Below are 24,174 nucleotides of genomic sequence, written 5' to 3'. Positions count from 1 at the left end.
AGATTTAAGGCCCAAATTTGACTTTAATCATACTGTGTGTTTCTCAAATTCAAAAATTCATTTAATATCCGCCAAACTGAATTTTTGCCTAATTTTGTTTTCATTGGGGATTTTGTGATAAATTTTTGAGGGTTGGCGGAAATAATTATGTTTTAATGATCATAAAGAGGTTACTATATATCACACAGGCACTTTCTATACATCATGTGAAAGATAATTCAATTACCTTTCACCTGGTATACAACACTAACTGATACATATAGGAGATATTATTTGAAAGCCCCAAAACGAACCCTACCCCCTAAATCTTAGGCGGAAAAATTACCGAAAGCGTTATTGGGGTGGTCTGACAAATGTGATGATAACACAGATACGGCTAAGAGTTTCACACTGCTATCACATTTTTTTCAGCACTAGGGTCCCTGGCCTTGCCAAAAATAACTGTTAGCCATCCTCCCTCTGAGCATAATGTCGAAAATTTGAGGGTCTGGCTCATAGCCTATAACTTTTGTGCTGGTATTAGTCATCTGAACACACTGATCTCTTTCTTCACTGCATGGGTCGTTCTACACTGATTGGATGATCGCTGCGAACTGCGAAGCCATCGGCGGCCATGTTGGATCCCCCAGAAAAGGACGCCGCCATCTTGAGAACAATGCTGAGCAACACGAAAGCCACATAATTTTTACATGCACTTTACTGTTTATCGTGTGATGAGCAGAGGGTAGTAATAGACCATATTTACTTACATGAAGTGCCAATAATTTAACAAGTATTTTAATATGGACTTTATTACATTTTTAAATAAAGGTGTGACTTATTTACTTTACTGTATCTGTAAATATAGATTACCATGCAGGGGCAGCATTTCTATTGCATCATATTCACGAATGCATTTCAAAACGTCATGGCGACCTCCAATCCCGTATAAAATATATTAAACAGCACAACCAAGTGTTGGTGAAAGCGTCGAATTAATTATAAAGTCTTCCCCCACTTCCGCATTCCCTCCCAAGTACCTTCTCCAACGCTGCAGTTCCTCAGTCTCGTCTTCTTCCTGCTTCTCATTCATTATAATTGATTGAAACAACAGCTTTCGTATAATAATAATTAAATAAGAAAAAATCGCACTGTACAGTGTGCGAGTTATTAAGAGGATCGCTTATCGATCGCTATGTTGTCCGAAGTACCTCATAATATCAAGTATTTTTTTCCCCTGGCGATTATCCATAGTTCCCGACTGATATTAAGTTTCCAGTCGTGCATAAAACTAAACGAGGAAATTTTCCTTAAAAAAAAAAAAAACATTTTAAATAATATTTATACTACTTTTAAAACCGACGCCTGTATCACCGTCGCAATTGTCACAATGAAACAACATGCGTTTTAGATTATTTTAGTCTCTCATAACTTTTTAATCTATGATATCATAACGCCTTAATAACAATCTATGATCTTTCCTTCCATCGTTTAGCATTTCTCCGACTCGTCATCAATTTTTTATTCTCGTTTTTTTTCTGCAGTCGTAAAGGAATATTGGTAATTTCAATAAGCTTAGTTTGTAATTTCTCCCTCTCACCTTTTCACGACATGCAAGTGGCTGTGCACACTACTAATTTTCAAGGTAAACATTAAGTTGCAGTTGCGCATTTACTTTCTAGTAGATCTGAGAGTTAAAGTTAGGCTTTTTTGTAGGTCATGATAATAACAACGAAAAATATTCCATATATGCGTGTTACAATCCCCAAGTACGGACTACGGTACCTTGTTTCGACGTATTTATTTTCTTTATCACGCAGGTATGTCCGATGATTGTTCAGAATTCCTGCCTGAGACGGGGAATTAATTATAGAAACGTGTTGTGACATATATTCGACGGTTCGCTGTTTACGCTTGATTTGCGTGTCTGTCTGCTTCTGCCTGTCTGCAGCCTTTTCTGTTCGAACAAGACAACACGATGTCTACGGCGATGAACTTTGGAACGAAGAGCTTCAAACCAAAACCTCCTGATAAGGGCGCCTTCCCTTTAGACCACCACGGTATGCTGGCATTTATCTGAAAAAAGAAACGGTCCAGTTAGCAAAATGTCTCCTAAACGACCACCTGTAACCTGGGGAGATGAACGGTCCAGTTGTTGGTAAGACTTCTCCAAAAGGATCACTGCGGTGTCTGGGAGAAATGGTTCAGTTAGCGCAACTGTGGACTACCACAGTACCTGGGGAGATGAATTGTCTAATTATTAGTAAGGCTTCTCCAAAAGGACCACCGCGATATTTTGGATAAATGGTCCAGTTAGCAAGACTGTTCCAGAGAAACTACTGCAGTCTATAGGTAGATGAACGGTCCAGTTGTTAGAAAGACTTCTCGAAAAGGACCACTGTGGTGTCTGGGAGAAATGGTTCAGTTTGTGTGACAGGTCCAGATGGACTCCTGCAGTACTTGGGGAGATAAATGGTCTCGTTGTTTGTAAGACCTCCCCAAAACGATCACCGCAGTGTCTGGGAGAAATGGTCCAGTTAGCATAACTGTTCCAGAGGGACTACCACAGTACCTGGGGAGATGAATGGTCCATTTGTTGGTAAGACTTCCCCAAAAGGACCACCACGGTGTCTGGGAGAAATGGTACAGTTAGCATAACTGTTCCAGAGGGACTACCACAGTACCTGGGGAGATGAATGGTCCATTTGTTGGTAAGACTTCCCCAAAAGGACCACCGTGGTGTCTGGGAGAAATGGTGCAGTTAGCACAACTGTTCCAGGGGGACTACCACAGTACCTGGGGAGATGAATGGTCCATTTGTTGGTAAGACTTCCCCAAAAGGACCACCACGGTGTCTGGGAGAAATGGTCCAGTTAGCGTGACTGGTCCAGAGGAACTGCCGCAATACCTGGGTAGATGAAGGGTCCATTTGTTAGAAAGACTTCTCTAAAAGGACCACTGTGTGTCTGGGAGAAATTGTCCAGAGGGAATACCACAATGCCTGGATAGATGAATGGTCTAGTTGTTTGTAAGACTTCTCCAAAAGGATCACCGCGGTGTCTGGGAGAAACAGCCCAGTTAGCATGACTGTTCCGGAGGGATTACCGCAGTACCTGGGGACATAAACGGTCTAGTTGGTCTTGATACTTCTCCAGAGGGAAGTCATTCGAATGTTACTCAGTTGTGTTATTGTGTCTAGGTCAATAACTCAATAAAGCTTAGTTGTATGAAGAGTGAAGAGGACGCAGAACTGAAGAACGATTGGGAGGAAGAAGTTTTTTGTTTTCTTTTATAATCATTTATGTATTCTTTCCAAGCAATGCCACAAATGATATCACAAATGAAGTGATATACCAAATGATTATGTGCTCCACATCTCAGGAATTCAAGGTTTAGTCAGGTTCACTATGTTTTTTCGTTCAAAATCATGGTAGATTAGCAAACCTATACATTTTTGGAAACGTTATTACATGGAAAATCTGAAAATCAATGTTTACATTTGCCAATTCCGACCAATTCGATTCGACCAATTCGACCAATTCAATTCGACCATTCGACCAATCGCTTCGATCGACCATTCGACCATTTGACCAATTCGATTTGCCAATCAATTTGACCGACCTTTGCTTGTGTGGAACGGACTGTGAAAACGATGCGGACTATATTGTCGGATACGACACACAGGACAGTGATGACTGATGACGAACTCTAAATGGCATATTATGTAATCGTGTATGTTTGATGCCATTGACTGCATGTGTATATATGATTTTGCTGACTGCCTGTGTATGTTTGGTGATATGAATTATTGTGACACATTGTGATGTTATTAACTGCCTGTACAAAATGATAACATGTATTTGATTATGCAACTTATCGCGAATATAAAGACAGTATTTTGCAATTCAAAACCTTTGATTCGTGTCTTACCATTCCCCATAGCACTAATTTGATACTTTCATTGGATTCCTTGTCCCTGAAAATATAGGTTTAGTATATTTTAAAAAGTTTTTAGGGTAATTAGAGGCAGAAATAGAACAAAATATGTATTTTACAGTGGCCATTTTGAAAATCCAAAATGGCCGCCATACAGGTATCTCTCCAAATGTAAACATTGATTTTTAGTTTCCTTATGCTATAACCTTTCCAAAAATGTATAGGTTTGCTAATCTACCATGATTTTGAACGAAATATAATTTATTGACATAGTGAACCTGACTAGTTGTTGAAATCCGAAATTTTGCAAAGACAGACGTACCAAAGATTCTGACTGCCCTGTGGTTGTCCCTGGCATGTAGAGGAATGTCTGAGCATTTATTACTTGCGAACATTGAAGATTTTCAAGCATATTGGTCGGTTGCGTTTGTTATTCTGTCTGTTTGTCTGTCTGTTTGTCACTCGCCTACAGGTCACAATTCTAAACCGATCGTTATGAAACTTCACCAAGTTGTACCAAGACTTGTACCAAGACTCTTCACCAAGAGGTCGTCACAATTGAGAAGCCTATTGATTTTGAGGTCAAAGGTCATCTGGAGGTCAAATTTCTAAAATCGCCATTTTTCATCCGATTGACTTGAAAATTGAACAGCATTTGTATATTGACTCCAATGACTCTCTAAATTGGTAAGCCAACTATTTTTTAGGGCAAAGGTCAACTCAAGGTCAAATTTCTAAAATCATCAATTTCAATCCTATTGGCCCGAGCTTTGATGAATATCGTCAATTTAAATCGTAATGAAATTGACAATTTGATGTATACATGGCAACCTTTTTGGGTGGGAGGGGTGGATTTAGCAAGTATCGTGCTATGCATGACATCTTCTTGTTACTTGCAAAATCGAAGATTTTTCAAGTATATTGGTCGGTTGTGTTTGTGGTTCTGTTTGTCTGTTTGTTTGTCTGTCTGTTTGTTTGTCACTGGCCTACAGGTCACAATTCTAAACTGATCGTCATGAAACTTCACCAAGTTGTATAGGTCGTCCCAATTGAGAAGCCTATTGTTTTGGGGGTCAAAAGGTCAACGTAGGCCAAAGGTCACCAACTTTGCCAAATTTCTAAAATCATCAATTTCAATCCTATTGGCCCGAGCTTTGATGAATATCGTCAATTTAAATCGTAATGAAATTGACAATTTGATGTATACATGGCAACCTTTTTGGGTGCGAGGGGTGGATTTAGCAAGTATCGTGACGTGCTATGCATGACATCTTCTTGTTACTTGCAAAATCGAAGATTTTTCAAGTATATTGGTCGGTTGTGTTTGTGGTTCTGTTTGTCTGTTTGTTTGTCTGTCTGTTTGTTTGTCACCGGCCTACAGGTCACAATTCTAAACCGATCGTCATGAAACTTCACCAAGTTGTATAGGTCGTCCCAATTGAGAAGCCTATTGTTTTGGGGGTCAAAAGGTCAACGTAGGTCAAAGGTCACCAACTTTGCCAAATTTCTAAAATCCTCAATTTTCATCCGATTGACTTGAAATTTGAAGAGGACTTGCATATCTGGTCACTGAATGCAACCACCAAGTATGTTTGAAGTCAACATAGGCCAAAAGGTCAACATAAGCCAAATTTCTAAAATCCTCAATTTTCATCCGATTGACTTGAAATTTGAAAAGGACTTGCATTTCTGGTCACTGAATTCAACCACAAATTATATTTTAGGTGAACGTAGGCCAAAAGGGCAACATAGGCCAAATTTACTAAAATCATCAATTTTCATCCGATTGACTTGACACACTAAGAGGATTTGCATATATGGCACTGAATTCAACCACCAGCCATTTTTGAGGTCAACATAAGCCAAAAGGTCAACATAGGCCAAGTTTTTAAAATCCTCAATTTTCATCGGATTTACTTGAAAATTGAACAGCATTTGCACATTGAGTCACTACATAGGGAAACTAACTATTTTTGAGGTCAAAAAGTCAAACGTCAACTAAAGGTCAACCTTCCAAAATCATCATTTTTTTTATCTGAAAAATCGTCACTTTTCTTCCTATTGACCCAAGCTTTGATCAAGATTGTCAATTTTAATCTTGCTGAAATGGACAATTTGCTGTATCAATGGAATTTTTGGAGGGGGGGGGGGGGGGGAGCGGATTTCGCAAGTGTCATGCGCCGCATGACGTCTTCTTGTTACTTGCAAAATCGAAGATTTTTCAAGAATATTGGTCGGTTGTGTTTGTGGTTCTGTCTGTTTGTCTGTTTGTCACCGGCCTCCAGGTCACAATTTTGAACCGATCTTCACGAAACTTCACCAAATGGTAGAGTTGGTCAAAAACAAGAAGCCTATTGTTTTTGGGGTCAATAGGTCAAAAGGTCACCAACTTTGCTAAATTTCTAAAATCCTCAATTTTCATCCAATTGACTTGAAATTTGAAGAGGACTTGCATATCTGGTCACTGAATTCAACCACCAAGTATATTTGAGGTCAACATAGGCCAAAAGGTCAACATAGGCCGAATTTCTAAAATCCTCAATTTTCATCCGATTGACTTGAAATTTGAAGAGGGCTTGCATATCTGGTCACTGAATTCAACCACCAAGTATTTTTGAGGTCAACATAGGCCAAAAGGTCAACATAGGCCAAAAGGTCAACATAGGCCAAAAGGTCAACATCTAGGCCAAATTTCTAAAATCCTCAATTTTCATCCAATTGACTTGAAATTTGAAGAGGACTTGCATATCTAGTCACTGAATTCAACCACCAAGTATATTTGAGGTCAACATAGGCCAAATTTCTAAAATCCTCAATTTTCATCCGATTGACTTGAAATTTGAAGAGGACTTGCATATCTGGTCACTGAATTCAACCACCAAGTATTTTTGAGGTCACCATCGGCCAAAAGGTCAACATAGGCCAAATTTCTAAAATCCTCAATTTTCATCCGATTGACTTGAAAATTGAACAGCATTTGCACATTGAGTCACTAAATAGGGAAACTAACTATTTTTGAGGTCAAAGGTCAACCTTCCAAAATCATCATTTTTCATCTGAAAAATCGTCACTTTTCTTCCTATTGACCCGAGCTTTGATCAAGATTGTCAATTTTAATCTTGATGAAATGGACAATTTGCTGTATCAATGGAATTTTTTTCTTGGGGGGGGGGGGGGGGCGAGGGGGGGGGGGTTCGCAAGTATCGTGCTCCGCATGACGTCTTCTTGTTTTTTTATTGGTGATTACACTTGTCTTGTATATCATCATTAAAATGGCCACGGATTGATTTGAGGGAATTTTATGTATTCTTTACTTTTCCATGCTTCTGGCCCAAAGACTTACTTTTTTATCTCGGTGCCATTGGACCTTTTGGTGTCCGTGTGGCTTGTTCACGAAACCCACCATGGACTGGCAGTGGGAATGGGAATGAGATGAGTTATCATTAGCAAATTGAGTACTGTTACCCGCCTTGGGTTGGTGCCCCAGCATCACATCTGTTTCTCATGGATTCTGTGAAATCTAAAGCTCATGGGTATTGGAATCTCCCGTAATGAGGCCAACTTCTCGCATCACAGGCAGATCGGTGGTTTCTCACTTTTCTACCATCTCCAGCATTGCTTCCTCCGCTCTCTCATCCAACCCTCTGTATCTTCTCCAGGATGTACGTGTTCTTCCAATCACCTCCTCGTGGTTAAACTTCCAAAATCCAGACTGACTACACACCTCTACTCCCTTTTTTTCCTCGCTTCTCCTGACGATGGAACTACCTCCCAGAAGCTGTTCTGTCTTGCTCTTCCTTCCAGGACTCCAAGCAAGCCGTGCACCTTCATCTCTTATCATCTTCAATTCTCACCATTGATCGTTATTACCCCCACTAACCCTTCCTAACCCAACCATTTTACTTGATGGTTTCAGCTTCCTCAGCCCTCCCAAAAATCCACCTCTCTCCTCTTTTCCTGGTAATTCATTCCCTTGATGTTTGTCCCAAAGTGTCAGTTCTACCTTTCTCTTCTGTGAGCCTCACTCTCTAAAGAAAAAAAAGCACATCAGACGATTCAATTGAGGATTCCTCCCACTGGATGTATAATTCATGAGTTTTAGCTGATACAATTCCTCCTGACTTTTGACAATGGATTTGGAATTCGACTATGGTTCTGACACACAGTAGTCTTCCCTTTGTGGGATTTTCAACACCCACCAGCTAATCTTGCCAGATGAGTCGCAGCTCAACATCCATCCAGAGATGCGGTTTATGATGCAACTCCCTGCCAGCGAAGCATCAATCTGGCAGCTTGTAGGAGTTGCGAATTGAATCCAGACGTTAACACCTGAAGGCGAATGTGTGCTCCCATCCAGTCGGATTGATTGCACCGCAATGGAAAAACTACATAATTGATAGTGTGTGCGTGCATGTCCCTGCCACGCTTTATTCTAAAGGGTTCTTGCTGCCATAAAATAATAAAATGGTACCGTTGGAAAGCTAATAAATAATCGATTTACTTGGAACAAAAATTTGCGTCTGTTCAATTCCAAAAATGCCTGTTTTAAAAGCCTGTCTTTCCAGGATGGAAGAGGAAGCAGGACCTGGGGCTTTAATGTAGCGATTCCAACTGTACGACAGCAGGAATCCTGTAGAATAAAGCATGACGGGCACAGAAGGAGCACACAAAATTATTTAAAGTAATATGTACTTCTCAATGCAAGAGAAAAAATATGATAGTGCTCAGAAGGAGCACACAAACAACTCGATGGTATTCATAGAATACTTACCCTGCACAGTCAAGTTGGTGTGAGCCAACTCTTCTATTTTTGAACGTTTCTTTTTTTTGGGGATCCAATATGGCTGCCAGACCACATGAGCGATGACATCATAAATTTATATTCTCTAAATAATTGTTGCATAGATCATGCACAATAAATTTCAAACTGATCAGACTAAGCGTTGTCCCAGTCGAATATGACGTCGTAATTATGGCACCAATGACGTCATCGTTAACAACACCTATTCCCCATATGGAGTTATTTACAATGAGCCATGTTTCAATTTTTAAAATGCTGACACGGCACACACTTTACTTTACTGAAATGCAGACACAAATGTTATATTTTCGTCAAAAATCGTCGAAATTTCGCCAAATCTGTTTTGGCCGTGTGTTAATATACCTCAGCGATTGACAAATATGAAATCAGAATTTGATTTGAGTTCAAAATGACTCCGAGAGGTCGCTTCGTACTTTGCCTGCTCGTCATGTGCAGTGTGATAATGAATTCCATGCCCACTCTAAAAGCCTCTTCTTCTTCACGCAATAACAACTTCTAGCTTCCAGACCGTACATCCAATCATCTTGAAATTTTGCACACATGTTACACTTCATCACCGCTACTATAATATAAAGTTTCACGTCGATCAATGAAGCAGTTCAAGAATTATAAAAAAAATTAATATTTCCGTTTAATTATTCATATCTGCCAAACCACGTGACCTATCGCAAATTCCAAAAGGTGATTTTAGTAGACTGACATGCTGAACACATCTGTGAAGTTTCCACTCGATAGGATCACAAATGAGGGAGGCGCTTGGTTTTAAAAGTTTATGCTTAAAAACATCATAACTCTGAAACCATGTGACACATGACGTCATTCTCGCTGACTTTTTTGTTCGTCATGGGTATGCGATTCTGCCTGCAAAGTTTGGCCTCAATCTGTTCAGTCTTTTCGGAGAAAATGGGATTTTAGTGGTTTTTCACTCAAAACAATATGGCGTCCGAACCACGTGACCTACGACGTCATTATAATTTTATTTCTGCATCAATTTATACCGAGAAGATGCTCAAGAAATTTCATCCTGATCGGATGAAGTTTTTTTGCTTGTCGAATTATGACGTCATAACGGCGGCACCCATGACGTCATCATTCACATATGTTATTACGCATGGAGAGTTCTTTGCAATGAGACCTGTCTCAATTATTTATGTGAAGCGGTTTTTGAGATATAGAGGTGCAATTTTTGGGGGGTTTTCCAAGATGGCGCCCGTACCACGTGACCTGTGACGTCATACTATTAACTAAAATATTCTACAGGAGGAGTCCCTCCTATGGTGAAGATTTCATGTCAATCGGACCAACGGTTGCCGAGAAAATGAATTTTTAAAATGCAGACACGTACGTACATACATACGACGTACGGACGGACCCGAATGCTTAACCCTGGGTCTTTCGGCAGGGTAACAACCACAATGATAGCAGCAGCAACAACAACGACTACTACATGTTATAAAATATCATTTTTCACCTGTTTTAATTCATTTTACATCCTTATTGAGATTCACAGGTAGACATGTGATATGTTTGCGAAGTATAACTTGCTGTCTTTTGATTAAATCCGTCAGGTGAATGACGAATAGGCATTCTCGTATCCCTAAATACGAGTACATACAAGGAAACTATATGAATAGACGTTCAGTGTTTTTAAGATGATGCAGCTGGACTCTTGATAACAAACTTTTTTTTTTCAACACCTAATCTGGAGCAGAATAATAATGTGAGTTTCTCTTTTTCCAGTTTGTCATGTTCCAACAAAGAGGTAGGTGGGGGGAGGGGAGGAAGGTACAGAACTGAGATGCCAACCACAAGCCAAATTTGAACCAAACATCTTATACCAGGCTGAATGCTTGTATTATTTATATTTTGTTAATTAATGACTTTTGAAAGTTTTTGTTTTTCACGGGAGATTTTCATTCTTTTCATGTTCCAGGTGATCCACATCAGAACCACAGGTTTGTGTGTGCCTCATTGCATTTAGTCTCCCCGTGCACATCTTCCTAAATCACAATCGGATTTACGTGACACACTGTCGGTAAAATTGCTTGTTTGTGCAGGAGAATGCAGCGCGTTCAAGGACGTGTTCATGCGCTGTCTACGGGCGAAAGACTTCGACAACTCTGCATGCCGCCAGCAGTCGAAAGACTATCTTCAGTGCCGCATGGAGAGGTTGGATCGGCTGTGCTCAGTTACTTGTTGACTTGTTAAGCATCCTGTCGATGCATCCCCGTCTTCTACCATGTACTGCCATTATGTCAATCGTGTCAAGTTGAGTTTGTCCATTTGGTGTTTATTCCCATCTGAGCACAGAGCTCAAGATGCTGGGATCCCAGATTCAAATACCATATACAACTTGATTTGTCCATTTTCAAATCTCCTAGTAATACTACAATACTAAACTAGAACGCCACTCAGTAGAGCGCATACTCCCGCCGTGGGTCAAGTTGGAATAATACGTTTTGTTTAACATCCCCTCTCCCCAAAACAATAAATGAAAAAGAAAGTAAGCCCTAACTGTCAGAGAATTTATTTTGATATATCTCGGAATTAGAGGAGAAAAATATCATTTAAGAATAAGAATAAAAGCTTTAATGCAGTAAAAGAGAAAAAATAATTCCTGGATCCGGAATAATATCCTGAGCTTCACCAAAAACTAATCAACTCTTCCTTATCCCAAGGGCAATCATCCCACCAACTTTCATCCAAATCCGTTCAGAACTTTTCCAGATATCTTGGTCACAAACACACGAACATACGAACACACATACGCACACACACGGACGGACACGATCGAATGCATTACTCCCTGGCGGGAGTAATGAGGCAATTATCTGTGTGTATATCTAAGAAGCAAAGAAAACAACACGGCTGGGCCAATCTCCACCAAATGTTGCATACGTGCTGGGGTACCCAGGGTCAGCCCGTAGGCACAAAAATCCCCTTGTCCCACTCCGCAAGGGGGAGGATGACTTACAACTTTTGCATGTGCAAGTGGTTTAATGACCCCTGCTGGAGACAGGGGGCATTACTAGCCATGGCACAAAATATATTTGCTCCACCTCCCCCAATATCAGCACCACCTTTCTCATCCCTACCCCCTCCCCTCTCCCACAGGCTGCTTCCGGATGTGCGGTGTTTGTAGATTATTAAATCGGATACTGAATTATTCTAATATCCATGTCTGATGCGTGATATATGTGCACGCTCCATCACGAGCCATAGATCATTTAATCACCAATCACTTGCCTGTTTAAAAGCCATGTTACCGGGATTAAAGAAGAAGCAGGACCTCACATGTAGTGTTTAATGTAGTGGTTGCAACAATAACATTTATTATTCTACAACAGCAGGAACCCTTTACAAGGACACGGAAGGAGCACACAAATAACAACAACAAGTGCATAGTAATAGTAATCTTTATTGTCCCGTATCCAGGGAAATTCCTTTTCAGTGACGCCGCAAGTTCAAAGCATCATGTAGAAACATAAAACATCAAAAGGAATGAGATAACAGGTGAAATATGGAAGATGGACTAAACAGCAAAATGGCTAAGAATTTGAATTTAACATTGGAATTGCACTTGGTGTAAATGACTTTTTGAAAATGTTCTTCTCAATAAGCGGAGAATGAAAGCGTCTCCCTGATGGAAGATTTTTCAAGAAGACTGTTCAAGAAGTGACTTTAATCGGTACAAACATGCATGGACTTCCTTTTCAACGCTCGCAAATATAGGGACTCCATACAGTTTGAAGGTTCACCCACTTTAAATGTCAGGGTAATGACTTTTCTCAGTCTTGACTTGTTCCACACATTTAGATAACAAAACCAAGAAAGCCAATTAAAGAGCGTCAAGAAAGCAAACTAAAACGTCAGCAAAGCGAAGGGAAGCATGTGTAGTTTTGATAAATAGAAAAGCTTAATGGTGCTTTTGGCAAAGCCACAACCAAATCGTGATGATTATCAATAACAACCAATGGATGTGCTGAAAAAAACATTAGTCAGAAGGGTTTGGGGAAGTGTACACCAGAGTTGTGCACTCGTTGTGAATAGTGAGTAATTCCCCTTGATGGGAGTGGAAGAGCCTTCGTATGCCAGTGGAAGGAGTAGTGAGCCTGGAAAATGAGCCTCGTCATGGATGCGTCTCCACTCGCAAGTTTATGCCATGCCAACTTGACTTCTTTGAGCATTTCCACTCACCAAGCCATGCCAGAACACACTGGAGAAGTTCTGGCCTGTCTGGTGTAGTTGAAGTTTCAGTGGCATGTTTCAACCTGCTTGTACTAAGACGGCATGATCATCAAGATGATTGCCGATCTTACGAACCGTTATAATTACATTCCTTGGCAAAAAACTTTTTTTTTTTCTCCGAATAAAGTAACTTCTCTGGTATTATAACACCATATAATTAGATTACATGGATTTAGTGTACGCCTTCGATATGCACGTTGCACATTTGTACTGTGCTAATGTGCTTCGCTCTCTGCGTCTCTCATCATCCTCACTTCAGTATTTCTAATTTCCTGCTCATCACTACCTCGTGTGTTCACCCATGCATATCCACGATCTTTTCTACACACGTTGATTCTTTTCCATTCTGTTCCTTTCTGGGTCATTGTTACTCGTTTTGGTGTTATTCCTCCTTTCCTCCTTGTGCATGTCCATACTCTTTGGTAGGTTGTGAAACTGCTGCCCTTTGTTATGCAGCTCCTCCACAAGCCTCGACCATTATATATTGCGTCATTTCCCCAGGCAATGGCATCCAACATACAGGTTTCCGAGTTGGTTATTTCCTAAGTACATGTGCAGATAATCCTTCCCTTTTGTGTAGTGTGTTTCATTGGTCAATATGTGTTGTGTGGGATTAGCTAGGTTTTTCCCTTTTTCTCCCCATTTGCTAGTAAGTAAACTCATACACGAGTACAGGACAATTTAACCTAACTCACACAACGTGCGCCCTCGACCGCCTTACATCATTTGCATATGCGTGCCAAAACCCAGTTTGAATCGCGCGCCAGAATCAAACTGCCACATTACTTCGACCTCTGCCACATTTTTCCTACAAACGCTACAATAACCACACTACACTGATAAATAATGAAGACATTTATTATCACTCCACTTTATTAGAACATTGTATCAGCTCGGTATACACGCTCTCCATTGCTTAACAACCACAATGCCTCCACCACAGTATGAACCACCATGCCGCCTCAACCACAGCTCAACAACCACACTGCCTCTACCACTGCCTCAACCACAATCACCACACAATCACAGCAGGCGCCCACCGCCACCTTCAGAGCGACGAGAGCGATGGTGCAATGCGCCAGGAGCGATCACTTCAGACCTTGATGTTCAGACGTCAATAGCTTGAAGCACAAATGTGCACTAATCGCTCATTAACACTTTCTGAATAGCTCTGACGCTTTGCTTACTTGGAATGCCAATTCGGCTTCCAGCGCACGTTCGTGCTCAGAGCAACCAAAAACGCCAGCTCTATGTTAAGTACAGAGCTCCGATGTATGTCCTGCCTGGGAGGTAATGACAGCATTTTCGTGACCGTGAACTTGTGTGGGCGGTGCTGGCACTATAGAAATCGGATGTGCACTCTCTTGATCCACACCAAAGCCCCTCTCCTGCCAAGCAGCTATTTAAGCAGTGTATTCCAGACATGCGAGAGGATATTTGGCTTGGTAGGTGGTACATTGCGACAGGTTGGTCGGAACTCGTGGAACGGAGCTGGAGCTGTGGAACGGAGTTTGTGGGACGGAGAGCTGGGCGAGTGAGCAGAGCCCTTTCATCAAGACCAGGCCAATTATCATCGCATACATTAAGTCAATATATCACCTCACACATTAAGTTAATCTGTCTCCTCACATGTTCTTTCTCTCTCTTCTATTTGTCGCCTTTGGATAAACCAGTTGCTCAACGAAGGCAAGGCCACAAACCGTTCTTTTCAGAGCAACCTCACTGATGCGCACCTCTTTCCAGTTTCCACCTCACACCCCACCCGCACTTCACCCACACCCCCACTCACACCTCTTCAATATGCTTCGTAGACACAAACCAGTATTCCTCCTTTTTACCCCCTCCCTCAGCGAATTGGCAGCGCGGGCTCATTGGTCCATGCTTGATGAGCAATGAGGTCGCAAAAGCCTCACACTGCTCTATCTCTCTTGCTTTATCTGCCTTTCCATGGATGATTCTGAATGGGTGCCCTTGTAACGTGTTTATGTAAGTAACGTGTATAAGCAAGATAGATCGGGATAGTTCTGCTCTCTGTACCTGTGCCTTATCAAAATCCCTTGTATATTTTAGATTGTTTGAATAATTGATTCCTTTGAAATACACCGTATGACCCCGCGGCCCGCTCTTCTTGTAAATATACAACTGCTTGTTGAATTATGTTTTCCAGTCTGCTTGATGTGCCTTTTCCTTCATTGGTCTACCACCGTCCACATATAGTGTTTGCTTGGAGATTTTAATTTAGCAACTAATTGGCTCCAGTCTACATCTGGTGTGCACTGGCAGCTCGCTCAGCTGCATCCAATTAAGATCTGAAGACCAGATCAGTGCGTAACCGAGGGCACATTCCTCGGCTAGAAAACCATGTGACCCCCCAGGTAAACGGTAATTCGGCGGAGAACCCTGGGCCACATAGTCAACTAATTGGCATTCACATTTGATTAGTAATCCATGGCTGTAACTATATATATGTATAACCAATTCAACTTTAAAGGCAATCTTCATATTACTTATGCAAAATGGTGGAGAAATTTGAAACACTCTCGACCCTCCCTCCCTTCATTCATCCATTCGTCTTTTCTTTTTCACCCTTTACTTCTCTCTTTACCTCTCTCTCCTCGCAACCTCTTTTTTCCCTTTTTCTACCTAGTCATAATTATTTATTCTTTTCTTATGGCTTTTTCTCATTTTTCAGCACTGGACATTTCCTGGTTCTCACTGTCATGTATCTTTCTCAATAGAGATCTTATGGCACAGGAATCACTGGAAAAACTGGGTTACAAAGACTTGATGGAGAAAGAGAAGGAAAAAGAAAACAAAAAAGAGAGGAATTCTAACCATGCTGGGACTCGGCAGTGAGCTGGCAACTCCCTTCGCTCACCAATGATTGTTCTTCCAAAGCGCTTTTTCAGACTTTGTTCTGTATCAACTTGTAGAATAATTTATGAAACAACCAGGAGGTTATTTCATGTCGTCTGCACAAAATGCTATATTGCAAGATTTTGTGCACCAGCGATTTATTGTACCAATTGCTGTGTTAACACCTACGGAGTTAAAGCCCCACAGCTTGTGAAAAAGGCTGTGATGAATTTTGGGATTTTGTCTCTGCAACTACTGTGACTGGCATGGCAAACAAGACTTCAGGAAAAAAGGAAGTTTGAGTGGTGGTCATGTTGTAACAGTTGAGGCCAATTGGCACTGGGTGTGGGCTGGATGCTGCATATGACATCACCAGTTAATAACTGGATAGAGAAACTTTTCCCGCGGCTTGCACTCTGTGCCGAAGGTACTGTTTCTCCATGAAAACAGTCTTACCTGTTTATTTTATCTTCTGTTGTTTCTTTCTGTTCTTTGATTTATCACGTGTCTGTTCATTGATTGGTTCATCTTACTTTTTTTTAATGTATCCTGGTTGTTACGTTTCTGCCTCAAACCTCTATGGGTCCTGAGATTTTGATGAATGGCGGTTAGCTCATTTTGCCTTCCAATCTGAGCACTTGCCCTCATGAATGTTTGAGCCCACTTTCGAATCAGGTATGTTATATTGATTTGTATACTACCTAATGCCTTTTTGCTGCTTGGCAAAGTACATGTTGCTCATTGTAATAAAATAAAAATTAAAAAAAACCAGCTTCCTTAACAACTGATCATTGCCATATTGAAATTTGGATATGAAAAGGGGTTTGGTTACCTGTGTATACATGGACAGTGCTTTCTTTTGATTTGGACAGGATTCTACGTACCATTAGTAATTTGGTGGTTTTTGACTTAGGTCAACAAACTGAGATCAACATTCTTTTTTAAGCGGTGAAGCCACTTCAATGTTCTTTTTTTGTCCTTTTGTCCTCAAGGCTTTGTTCTTTTTTCCATCTGGCCATCCATCCATCAATAATGAAGAAGAACCTTTCTAACCCACCCTGTTTAATTCTAAAGGGTTATAAAGTGTAATTCAAGAGGGTTCTAAGGGCTTCTAAAGGGTGATTCTGATTGGTTCTAAAGGGTAATTCTAAAGTGTTTCATTTATTTCTTGGCTTTGCCTATTTCATATTAAAGATGCCAAACTGAACCGCTTCCTTCGGACACGGGTGCGATTTCTTTATTTGTTTTTTAAATATATAATTCAAATGATGAGGGATTCTAACACATCTTTTTCTGGTTCACCTCTTGCAGATTTCATCACGTATCTGGGCTAATTATTTGTTTTGCAAAATCGTCCTAAAAAAAAAACTGAAAGCAAAGTCATTCAAAACGAATTAATAATACCAACACATGGCAAGTAAATTCCATATATGGTAGTATTCTTTCCATACATGGTAGGTTATGTTTTCAACCCTGCTTGTTTGTCTGTGAGCAGGTTATCTGAAGAGGTTGTGGACGGATTCGGATAAAACTTGGTGCACAGGTTGGGTGTGTGCCATGGGCGAATTATTCGATTTTGTTGAAAATCCAGATCCGTATCTGAGAATTTTTAAGTGATTCTCCACCATTGAGAGATAGGGCAAAAACAAACGATATACAGCACGATGTTTCAAGTTGTGGAGGAATTTGGACGAAACTTCATGGACGAGTTGATTAGGCGACAAGAACAAGCCGATTATATTTTGGTTCAGGTTCAAATCCAGATCCGGCCTGTCATTGGATACAAAACATAAACTGTTCAACCTGGCGGAGGTATGCGCTCTACCAAGTGCAGTTTTACTTATCTCGTGTTATCATTTGGCCCTGATCTCACTAGATGCAAAGTATATCTAATTTGTAGGATGTCTGCTCTCCCATATAAAGTAAAAAAAATAATCCAAGTTATTGTTTTGAGTGTTCAATTTTCACAATAACTGGAATTTTCACAATAATCACTCATTTGCATAGAGTAAGTTAAATAGCCTCTCCGGCTTTTTTTTGTTCACCTTTTCATGCTCATCTGTAATTTTGGCCTGTTGGACATTCCCATCTGAGCATGAAGCTCATGATTCTGCGATCCAACGTATAAAATCCTACATATTGACTGTACTGTGGATTTGTCATTTGTCTACTAAATGCTCTTGTGATTCATTTAAAAACACATTGATCTCTCATAATGTCCTTGTTCTGCATGTGATTTATGTACAAGTTCCTCGATGATCCTCAGGTCACTACAACAAACAACAACAGGCATTTTAAGGCCATTTTCCCTGCTAGAGCGGGGGTTAGCCTTGCGGTCCCCATGACAATCTTCTCCATTTTGCCCTATTTTCTGCATCTCCCCTTGTTAACCCCCTTGCCCGCATTTCTTCTTCCACCACCTTTAGCCAAGTCTTTCTCGGTCTTCCCCGTCATCTACTTCCTTCTACATTCATTTCCATCACTCTTCTCAAGCAGTCACTTTCATCCTTCCTCAACACATGACCAAACCATCTCAACCTGTTCCTCTTCACAGCATCCATCACAGGCTCTATTCCCATCATCTTTCGCAATTCATCATTTGTCTTCCTCTCTCTCAACGATACTCCACACATCCATCGAACCATTCGCATTTCCACCCTTTCCAGCCTTCGTTGCTGCTCTACGTTCATGACCCATGTCTCGCTCCCATAAATCATAACACTTCTCATGCAGCATACACCTTTCCCTTCAGCTTCAACGACACTCCCCTCCTCGTCAGTACGCCAGTCAGTTCCCGAAACTTCTTCCATGCACATCTCATTTTAGCAACCTTTGCCGAGTCTGATCCACCTTCTCCATTCAGAATGTCTCCTAGGTAGCAAAATGTTTTCACACCTTCCAGCTTCATGCCGTCTTCAAGATCCAACTCAACATTTCCTCCATATGAAATATGACAGGTCACTGTGAAATATTAAAAGGGTTTCCGTATTCGATTAGTAAACGTAGAATAAAATGTTAACGAAGATTGAATCCATTATTCAGAAATGTGAAACATTTGTGACGTTATCGTGAGTCAAAGACTTATAATGTTGGCATGACGTGTGCTGTTAGAGGAAGGAACATCAGTAAGGAAGCTTCCTGAGCACATGATTTAGGATAAAAGGTTAAAATACTTTTTTGTTTGTATTTATTACTCGTCCTAAAGGACAAAACCAGGCTTTTGATGAATGGGATGTGGATTTTAGTCTCAAGATTGAAAGCTGAGATTTTTATCGCAGTGGAAATATATCGTGAATATAAATCCGGTGGAAATTGAACGGCTTGGGATTTTGAAAAGCAGTTAAGTCGTGTTCAAAATAGCTGGGCATTTGTCAAAGGAAAAGTTCAGTCTTGGGCTGTTTATTATTGGAAAAGAAAATATTGTTGCATATTTTGGAAACTTCTCTCGAATGACAGAGTTTGCAAAGAAAAGGTGGAATTTCTGAAGACCAAGCAGCAACAGCTCGGTACAGTGTTCAGAGAAGATCCCACTCTCAATGCGTTCACTACTCTTTGACTGTATAGAGTTTCTCCATTTTGAATGATCCCATACAGAATGAATGGCAATCCTAGAGATTCCACTTCGGCTATTTTATCAATTGGCTACATGGTAACACCACTCGTGGGTGGGTAGGCCATTGTTTAAACGTTATTAAGGACCGCCTCTGTCTGTGACATCATGCCCTGTTACCTTCCCTGAAACCCAACCAACCCGATGATATTTTAAGTTTACCCAAGAAGCTTTTGTCACTTTGTAATCTTTTTTTTTCTACAATGCCTATGACTCATGAGCTGTGTGATCGTACCAAATGGACTAACCTAAATGATGTCCCATATATATGAGAGGCCTCAATAAATTATTTTGATACAGCATGATCAGAGTTACATTTAACTTTTATAATACTCCTCACATGTGAGGTAGTATGTTTCTTCGTGCCTCTGCAGCAGAGGTTGAGGAGGCATTGTGTTTTCGGCTTGTCCGTGCATGCGTAGCAGATTTTCGATAACTTGTGAACCGCTGAACGGATTTTGACAAATTTGGTACCGCTATCTACCATGATGCAGAGATGAACAAATTCGATTTTGGGGTCAAATGTTATGTGACCTTTAGCTGAAATGTTTTTATTATTGCAGATCATAGCTCAAGAAAGAAGCATCTGATGTTTTCTCTCTTCTACTTATCTCTCTTTCTTTCATGTGACCTTTAATTGAGGTTAAATGTAATAGTGCGTTGAGATCTAACACTGGTCTAGGCATATTGGTTTTACCATACATCCAGTATTTTTTCCGGGCTTGTCCTCCTTTTTGGTCCTTGAATCTCCATCGGGCCGGATTTTGTGAATATTTTAAAATGGCCGGAATGTTGCCTTTTTTTTTTTTTTTTGCTTTTGCATTTTCAAAAGGGATAAATTTTAAGATGTAGGATACTTTTTTACCTTGTTTAAATGGTTAAACCATTTGTATACATTTTCTTAGTGATAAAATGTGGTTATGTAATGTTTGAACCAAGACAGCTTGGTACATGTCTGTACTACTTCGTCATGGCGTAATAGCCGTGTTCGAACATCGATATTCACATTCACGCGTCCACTTCCTGTCCAACCTCGCAGTGAGAGAGAGTCCAGTGGCGTCCTCGGCCCCTTCATTCACTGTCTTTCCTGAGTCCGTACCATACACACTTGTTTGATTTTCTTCAAGAGCTCTTTATTTGATATTTTCTTTTACTACCCCCAAACACAATCCCAAAACAAAAGTGTAAATTAGCCGCAGACAAAATTCTGTGTTTTCGAAGTGGTTGAGAAGAATGGGAACCAGAGTGCTTTGTATGGAGAATTGCTATGGATGTCTCTGGCATATAACGGTGCTATTGATTTACAATCTCATGTGAACTCGGATAGGGACATTATCTCCAGTAATAATTCAGTATTTTGACTGGAAGAACGGCGATTTGCAGTCAAAATGAAGAGGTCTGGAACATACCTAATGAGACTGCCGATACGAGATTACTCAACACGTAAAGGAAAGTCTTAAAAAGTGTCCTCTTTTTCCAGAGTGCCCCTCTCGTGTGTCCTCTTTTTCCGGAGTGCCTCTCTCCAGAGTGTCCTCTTTTTCTGGAGTTCCCCTCTCCAGTGTCCTCTTTTTCCGGAGTTCCCCTCTCCAGAGTGTCCTCTTTTTCCGGAGTTCCCCTCTCCAGAGTGTCCTCTTTTTCCGGAGTGCCCCTCTCGTGTGTCCTCTTTTTCCGGAGTGCCCCTCTCGTGTGTCCTCTTTTTCCGGAGTGCCCCTCTCGTGTGTCCTCTTTTTCCGGAGTGCCTCTCTCCAGAGTGTCCTCTTTTTCTGGAGTGCCTCTCTCCAGATTGTCCTCTTTTTACGGAGTTCCCCTCTCCAAAGTGTCCTCTTTCTCCGGAGTGCCTCTCTCCAGAGTGTCCACTTTTTCCAGAGTGCCTCTCTTCAGAGTGTCCTCTTTTTTGAAAGTTCAAATATGGTAACCTGAGGCATACCCATTAACACATTCACATCAAATTATATTTTCTAGTTCTATTTATTTATTGGGATATTAAAGCGCGGCGTTAGGCACGCTGCTTGCGAGCAAGGAGGAAGCGGACAAGCGGTAACTTATAAGCGTCTTTATTTCAGGAGCTCACTGTAACACTGGCGCGCTCCGGGCTGCGCACCCGGTGTATATCATGAGGCCACGCCTACCCCTCGGGCGTGGCCACCGCCCACTTGGTGCGCGGAATGATGTCACCACGCCAGTGGGCTTTTGTGTCCGCCACACGCGCCCCCCCCCAGAATTCCCGCGCACCTGGAGGGCCAGTTTGCGGGGCAGACGAATGACCCGGCCGAAGCGCCCCCTGGCGATCGGCGGCGTCCGGGGTGCAGGGATGCCAGGTGGGATGCCCTTGGCTGCCCCTGGGATGGGTGCAGGACCGGGGGGCGGCATGGCGGCGGGGCTGGGCGGTGCCGGGGGTCCGCCCGCAGGGGGGCGGCCCCGACGTGGGGGTCGGGCCACTGGCGGTGGATGGTCCACGTCGAGGTGGGCCGGCTTGAGGCGGTCTACCGAAACGCAGTCAGGAGTACCGCCGATGTCCAGGGTGAAGTGCTTCGCCCCGGTCTCCAGCACGCGGAAAGGCCCGTCGTACGGGGGCCGCAGTGGTGTCCGGTGGGCATCGTGGCGGACGAAGACGTACTCCGCCGTGCGAAGCTCCGGGGTGACGTGCGTCGGTGGGTGCCCGTGGCATGCCGTTGGCACCGGGGCGAACCTCTGGGCGGTCTCTTGCAGAGCGGAGCGCTGCTGTGCCGCGGACCATGGTGCCGTGGAGTCGGGGAGGAACTCGCCCGGCACCCGCAGCGGTTGCCCGAAGACCAACTCCGCCACGGATGCGTGCAGGTCCTCCTTGGGCGCCGTCCGGAAGCCCAGCAGGACCCAGGGGAGCCTGTCGACCCAGCCGCCGTCGCGGAGGGTGGCCCGGAGCGCGGCCTTCAATGAGCGGTGAAATCGCTCACACAGGCCGTTAGCCTGGGGGTGGTAGGCCATGGTTCGGTGCAGCCGGACCCCGAGCCCCTGCGCGACCGCCCCCCAGAGCTCCGAGGTGAACTGGGGGCCGCGGTCGGACAAGATGTCTGAGGGGGCGCCGAACCGGGCGACCCAGGTGGCGATGAAAGCCTGCGCGACATTGGCCGCCGTTGTCAACGCCAAGGGCATGGCCTCCGGCCACCGGGTGGTGCGGTCCACCATGGTGAGGACGTAGGTGAAACCCCGCGAGGGGGGCAGAGGTCCCACCAGGTCCACGTGGACGTGGTCAAACCGGCGTTCCGGCACCGTGAACGGGGCCAACGGGGCCTGGGTGTGCCGGTGCACCTTGGCGCGCTGGCACGCGAGGCACGTCCTGGCCCAGCCGTGGACGGCCTTCCGGAGGCCATGCCAGACGAACTTGTCGGCGATCAGCCTTTGGGAGGCCCTCGCGCCCGGGTGGGACAGGCCGTGGATGGCGTCAAACACCTGGCGCTGCCAGCCCGTGGGCACGATGGGGCGAGGACGCCCGAGGGAGACGTCGCACAAGAGGGCCGCGCCCACGCCGTCGAACGGCACCTCGGTGACACGGAGGCCCGTGACGGCGGTCCGCAAGGCCTGGACGTCGGGGTCAGCGGCCTGGTCCGCTGCCATCCGGGCATAGTCGATGCCGAGGTGGACTGCGTGGGCGACGGCCCGGGAAAGGCAATCCGCCACCGGGTTGTCCTTCCCCGTGACGTGCTGGATGTCCGTCGTGTACTCGGACACGGCCGAGAGGTGACGCTGCTGCCGGGCCGACCACGGCTCGGTGACCTTGCCCATCGCGAAGATCAGCGGCTTGTGGTCGACGAAGGCAGTGAACGCACGGCCCTCGAGCAGATGGCGGAAGTGCCTGACCGCCAAGTGAAGCCCGAGCAACTCGCGGTCGAAGGTACTGTAACGGCGTTCGGGCGGGCGAAGCTGCCGGCTAAAGAACGCCAGCGGTTGCCAAGCTCCACGCACCCATTGCTCGTGCACCGAGCCCAGCGCGTAGTCCGAGGCATCGGTGGTGAGGGCGATCGGTGCATCGGGCGCCGGGTGCGCGAGCATGGTGGCGTTAGCCAAGGCAAGCTTCGCGCCCGTGAACGCCGTGTCCATCTGCTCGGTCCAGGTAACGTCGCCTTTGCCCGGCTTACCTCGGAGAGCTTCGTGCAGGGGGCGCAGGAGCTGGGCGATACGGGGCAGGAACCGATGGTAAAAGTTCACCATGCCCAGGAACTCCTGCAGCCCTCTGATCGTGCGGGGGCGCGGAAACCCCTTCACCGCCTCCACCTTGGCCGGCAGGGGGACGGCTCTGTGCCTGGTGACACGGTGCCCCAGAAAATCGATTATGGCGGCGCCGAACCGGCACTTTGCGGGGTTCACAATCAGGCCATGCTGGCCCAGGCGTTCGAAGAGCGTGCGGAGGTGGCGTAGGTGCTCTTCGCGGGACGCGCTGGCGACGAGGATATCGTCCAGGTAGACGTAGACAAAATCCAAGTCGCGCAGGACGCTGTCCATCAGTCGCTGGAACGCCTGAGCCGCATTCTTCAGACCGAAGGGCATGCGCAGGAACTCGAAGAGTCCGAATGGCGTGATGACCGCCGTCTTCGGGACGTCCTCCGGCCTGACGGGGACCTGATGGTAGCCGTGTATGAGGTCCACCTTCGAGAAGAAGGACATGCCCGCCAAACGGGCGGAAAAGTCCTGAATGTGGGGGACGGGGTAGCGGTCGGGAGTCGTGGCGTCATTGAGACGGCGATAG

The 24,174-nt window shown here is 43.8% G+C and overlaps 2 protein-coding genes across 6 annotated transcripts in view; one reads left to right on the top strand and one right to left on the bottom strand.

The window, feature by feature from the left end:
* The window catches only part of ENDOV (endonuclease V), a 164,671-nt gene extending 163,409 nt beyond the window's left edge, over positions 1-1,262 (bottom strand). For 2 of the 4 annotated variants that reach the window (XM_078778963.1, XM_078778965.1), the window contains exon 1: positions 1,020-1,169. In XM_078778963.1, coding sequence (XP_078635089.1) covers positions 1,020-1,072 — 53 coding nt within the window. In that variant the 5' untranslated portion in view covers positions 1,073-1,169. Of the gene's footprint in view, positions 1-1,019 lie in introns of all 4 variants that reach the window. The other 2 variants (XM_078778966.1, XM_078778964.1) reach the window with 2 other exon arrangements.
* An 89-nt stretch (positions 1,263-1,351) lies between these two features.
* On the top strand, positions 1,352-16,612 carry COX19 (cytochrome c oxidase assembly factor COX19). Of its 2 annotated transcripts, none has more exons than XM_068115777.2 (4): positions 1,352-1,624; positions 1,931-2,039; positions 10,795-10,906; positions 15,724-16,612. In XM_068115777.2, the coding sequence occupies exons 2-4, from the start codon at positions 1,958-1,960 to the stop codon at positions 15,839-15,841; spliced, it is 312 nt and encodes a 103-aa protein (XP_067971878.1). In that variant the 5' UTR covers positions 1,352-1,624; positions 1,931-1,957; the 3' UTR covers positions 15,842-16,612. The 2 variants fall into 2 exon arrangements, with proteins under 2 accessions (XP_067971878.1, XP_067971879.1); XM_068115778.2 differs by having other exon boundaries at positions 1,615-1,799.
* The last annotated feature ends 7,562 nt before the right edge of the window (positions 16,613-24,174 follow it).

This window comes from Myxine glutinosa, chromosome 5 (genome assembly GCF_964187855.1).
Source record: "Myxine glutinosa chromosome 5, kmMyxGlut1.1, whole genome shotgun sequence".
NCBI classification, from domain to species: Eukaryota; Metazoa; Chordata; class Myxini; order Myxiniformes; family Myxinidae; genus Myxine; species Myxine glutinosa.
This window is presented reverse-complemented; position numbering and strand designations above follow the sequence as displayed.